Consider the following 5,106-nt stretch of genomic DNA (forward strand, 5'->3'; position numbering starts at 1 on the left):
AATGTTTCCAGCATTAGTCTCCAGTCTCAGAGGAAGCCAGTGTGAGTATGAGGCAGTGGGACTTAGGAAGGGGTGGGGGTGGGGAGCAGAGAACTAATGCTTGGGGAAGGGAAAGGCCAAGCATAGTCCTTTAAATAGACTCTGCTCTGAAGTTTCTGTCAAAGGCTAAGTCCCAGGGGCTTTTTAGAAATGCTTATGTGCATATCTGGCTTGTCCAAAGACTGAGCATAGCTCAGTGTGAGTGATTCCTTGTATTTCAGGCACTTGTGCCCTTCTCAGAGAGCAGTAGGATGCACAGCCTCCCAGAAGCTGAAAGGCAAGGAGGTGCACTGTGCAGAGAGGCCTGAATGACTGGGAGTTCCAGGTCCAGAGGTCCATGGACCCTGAACTTCACTAGGAGATGAGGAGAAAGAATCATGACTCCACCGTCCTCCAGGGAGACCTAGAAAGGTAAAAAGGCTGCCCCTTAGACAACCCCTCCTGAGGTGAGGTTGGATCTGAACCCAACCTGCTTCATTATAATGGCTCTACAACTTAGTCTTAGATATCCTAAAGCAAGAAGAGAGTATCAAAATTTCCCCAAAGCTATTCTTTAGCAAGATCTCAGGCCATTTTATATTTTAATTTTTCTCTGGTTTCAAGCACATAGCTGACTGATAGAAACAACTATTCCCACATAATGGGCAGAGCAGCAGAGGTCCAACAGAGCCACCAGTACCATTCCTGGATTCAAAAGCACAGGTGAAAGCTGAGCTCTACTCAGTGGGAGAACATTGTTCACATATCTAAATTTCCTCACCAAAATCTACAGAGTTTTTATGAGTTAGATTTTCTTTGGCAGAAGGGAAAAAAATGAATCAGAAGTTAAAGTGTGATTGTCCTTAATATAAGATTCATAAAGGAGATGACATGGTTTTATTTTTCTTATTAGTGCATTATGGAGATACATAAAGTTCAGTTTGCAGTACACATTATGATCATAAGAACTCTGGCCTATGAAAAAGGAAAAAAAATGATAGAAGAGGAAGGAAAGTTGAATAAAAGTGTAATTAATAGCAATCTATTTCCTACTATTGAGGAATGCACATTGTTATCCCTAAAGCCAAAGCAAGGTGTTTTTTCATATTGAAAAGCTCCCACATTATACAAAAGTAACCAAGGAGTGGTTATATCTCTGTCTACTTCACATGGCACAGTCTTAAATTTGCCTGTGTTGAGCTCCTAAGTTTTTGAGGGAAAAAAAAATCGAGGGAATTTTTGACAATGAAGGCATTTGATTTCATGTGACAACAGGGGAAAGCTCAGGGAAGAAAGAGAGGCTCAAAACTAAGGCTCCATCCTGATCAAGGATTGGGTCCCAGTTCAGCTCTGCTCTTTCAATGTCCACCTAAGAAAGAAAATCTGAGAAGAAGAAATCTGAAAGACCAGAATAAGAGGGGGACTGAGAGGCTTCTATTCATGGGTGAGCTCTTTCCAGTGGAAAGTTCCATCATCAAGATAGGAATATGAATGAAAGGAAAGAGGAAGTCGGGATATTGAAAGAGACTGCCCAGTTGAGGTAGCTAAAATGTGGTCAAGAGGGGAGTTACCACCCCCAGAGAGTACTCACAAGGTAAATCCTCTGTTAAGGCTCAGGGGCAGAAGCCAACAGTGATGTGATCACAGACAAAGCAGCAAATCCCCCAGAGGATCCAGCAGGCAATGCCACAGGCTGGTCCAGAGACCCAGCCCGGGTAAGCAGCAATGTCAGATCCAACTGCAGATATGTCTCTAATCCAGAGCACACACCTGTGCAAGCCCCCTTCATGTCTGCCTTTGTCATGACAGGGCAGCCTTCCATGCCTCACCCAACCAGGGTGGGAACCCCCAATCACTCACTAAGTAGCAATGGCTTCAGTATCACCAGAAGCCCCTGCTACAGAGTTGCACACTCGGAGAAAAATTTAGAAAGTGATGCCAGGCAAATCATGTAATGACTCTGAACTGTTTTTCTCATGATAAAATGAGGGTGGGGATATTTTAGAAACAGTTACTTAGAAACAATTAACTTTTGGAGTCTGTAGTGCTGGGCCTCAACAAATAGCAATCCCTTCCACAGTTAATGAGATTATTATACACACTGGGAAACCATAGCTTAAGCCGGCACCTCTTTCAGTGACTGGCACAGGAATGAAGGTGGTCTAGAATGTTTTTCCAAGAGACTATGACACATGGTAACTGGATTCCCACAAGGAAAAAGTGACAAAGAGTAGAACAAAGCAAAGTTGGGGAAAAGACTGGCCTCAACAGAAAATGTAAGACTGTTTGGGAAGACCAGGCCTGGCAAGAAGAGACAAAGCAAGGACCCTGGGGACCAAACCATGTTTGCTTATGAATTTTCATAGTATTCTTGGCCACAGTATTTGTTTAGAGTAAACCAAAAGTTACTATCTAAGTAGAATGGTATTTACCCATTTCTAGGAACCAATCTGTCTAGTAAAATGAAACATTTGTTTGTTCCCAAAAGTGATTTGTTTAGAGAAATATAAATGGATACTCTCCTGGCCAGCATGTATCTGTTAGAAGGAGGTGAAAATAGATGCAAGACACAGAATTGAGAGTAAGAAGTAAAAAATAAGAAAAAGCTACCAGTGTCCTAAGGATTTGAGATAGCTGCATTCATCAAAGGGATCAACACAAATTCGACTCACATAAGGCAAGAACAGACAGAGAGGATGGTGCCCCAGTGTGCTGAGCAGGGTCACTTCTAGTATGAGAAACAGAACTATCTTGTGAGTAGGACTCAGAGTAGGGTTAAGTGGGCTCTGGTGGGACATCTTAGGATGTTGTTATACAGGTAAAAGGCTGTTACCACAAAATAATGACACTTATTTGTTATTTTCTTCAACAAATATTTATTAAACCTCTACCCTGTACAAAGCACAGAGGTGCTAGAAATAGTGTGGAGCTCCAGGCTGAACGCATGTGAATTCATCACCTGGGACTGGCCTTGCTAAACATAGCCTGAAAGCCAAATCCAGCTGTACCCTGCTTTTATAGATAAGCTTTTACTGGAATAAAGTCATACACATGCATTTATATATGGACTATGACTGTTGATTTTGCACTACAAAGTTAAACTGATTAGATGCACAAGAGACTGCATAGCCCACAAAGCTAAAATATTTGTGATCTGAACTTTGACAGGTCAGATTTTACTTCTAAAGAAACAGGAGCCATACATTAAAGATGTCTATTTATAGATGAACAATTGCTTCTTCAGCTATCTCCAAACCCAAACCCTCAAGGTAACCATCCTAGAGTCAACCCAAACACAACATCACTCATACATCACTCTCCTCTCATCCCTTCTGTAAAACTGGTTCTTTTTAGTTATGCATGACAGTAGAATCCATTTTGAGACATTTATATAAGCATGGAATATATCTTAATCTAATTCAGCCCCCAAAACCTCTCTTCCCCTTCCGTTTTCCCACCTACTGCTCCCTTCCCTCGGTTGATCTTCCCTCCATTTAACCAAAGCTTTTCTTAATTAAGAATTAAGGAATGTGGATGTACACTACGTTGTGATTCACTGTGGTGTATTCATATATGTACATAAGAAAGGTGTGTCAGATGCATTTCACTGTCTTTCATTTTCCTATTCCCCCTCCCTTCCTTTTGTTCTCCTTTGTCTCATCCACTGAACTTCTATTCCTCCACTCCCACCTTATTTTGATCCTTTAATTCTTCCTTGCTGCCTTTCAACTTTGAAATGTTGCCCCAGAGACTTAACAGAGGCATAAAAAGAACACATGGGAAAAGTTAAACAATCAGACAATTGTTGTAAAGAATGAAAGTAAAAAACGTAATATGACCTTATTTGACAAGGTGTAATTTTTCAGGACATTAAAATTTTAAGACAAAAAGTAATTCTAAAACACTAATTATGTTTAGAGCTGGTAAGTTGTAACACCATTTAGAATGCCATAGTGTGAACACAAAATAATGAGTAGCAGCATCTTATTGCAAGATTTCACATACTAAAATAATGGAATTTATTTTTATTTATCACTAAATTCAATTACCCCATTAAAAAGGCTTATTAATAATAATAATTATTTTTATCATCTGCAGAGAATACGTAACTTTTGCAACAGAGAAAATAGTATCCTTCCCCTGATGTTGGCTTCAGGGAACGGCTCTTCTCATCCCATGTCCTTCATCCTGCTTGGAATCCCAGGACTGGAGAGTTCCCACTTTTGGATTGCCTTCCCATTCTGTGTCATGTATGTCGTGGCTGTAGCTGGCAATATCACCATCCTGCATGTAATCAGGACCGACCACACCCTGCACCAGCCCATGTACCTCTTTCTGGCCATGCTGGCTCTCACTGACCTGGTCCTCTCCTCCTCCACACAGCCTAAAATGCTGGCCATACTCTGGTTCCATGCTCATGAGATTGAATACCATGCCTGCCTCATCCAGGTGTTCTTCATCCATGCCTTTTCTTCTGTGGAGTCTGGGGTGCTCATGGCTATGGCCTTGGACCGCTATGTGGCCATCTGCTTCCCACTGAGGCACTCTAGTATCCTCACCACATCTGTGGTGATCAAACTGGGGTCAGTTGTGATGGTGAGAGGGCTGCTGTGGGTGAGCCCCTTCTGCTTCATGATCTCCAGGATGCCCTTCTGCCCCAACAAGGTCATTCCACAGTCCTACTGTGAGCACATGGCTTTGCTGAAGTTGGTGTGTGCTGATACCAGAGTCAATCGTGGATATGGGCTCTTTGTGGCCTTCTCTGTGGTGGGCTTTGATATCATTGTCATTGGCATATCCTATGTGAAGATTTTAAAAGCTGTTCTTCAATTGCCTTCAGACGAGGCCCGTCTCAAGGCTTTTGGCACCTGTGCCTCCCACGTGTGTGTAATCTTGGCTTTCTATATCCCAGCCCTCTTTACCTTCCTCACCCACCGCTTTGGCCATCAAGTGCCCCAAGTGGTGCACATCATGTTTGCTAATGTCTACTTACTGGTACCTCCCATGCTCAACCCCATCATCTATGGAGTTAGAACCAAAGAGATTAGGGACAGGGTCATCCGAGGTTGTTGTGGTAAAGAGCCCTGA

The 5,106-nt window shown here is 42.4% G+C and overlaps 1 protein-coding gene across 1 annotated transcript; it reads left to right on the forward strand.

Annotated features, from left to right (window-relative positions):
- Positions 1 to 4,161: 4,161 nt before the first annotated feature.
- LOC101961810 (olfactory receptor 52R1) lies at positions 4,162 to 5,106 on the forward strand. Its single transcript, XM_005323306.3, has one exon. The coding sequence runs from the start codon at positions 4,162 to 4,164 to the stop codon at positions 5,104 to 5,106; it is 945 nt and encodes a 314-aa protein (XP_005323363.1).

Source organism: Ictidomys tridecemlineatus, chromosome 4 (genome assembly GCF_052094955.1).
Source record: "Ictidomys tridecemlineatus isolate mIctTri1 chromosome 4, mIctTri1.hap1, whole genome shotgun sequence".
Taxonomy (NCBI): domain Eukaryota; kingdom Metazoa; phylum Chordata; class Mammalia; order Rodentia; family Sciuridae; genus Ictidomys; species Ictidomys tridecemlineatus.

What these genes read in the sequence shown, in the direction of transcription:
- LOC101961810 (XM_005323306.3), top strand. Translation starts at nt 4,162, where the DNA reads ATGTTGGCTTCAGGGAACGGCTCTTCTCATCCCATGTCCTTCATCCTG.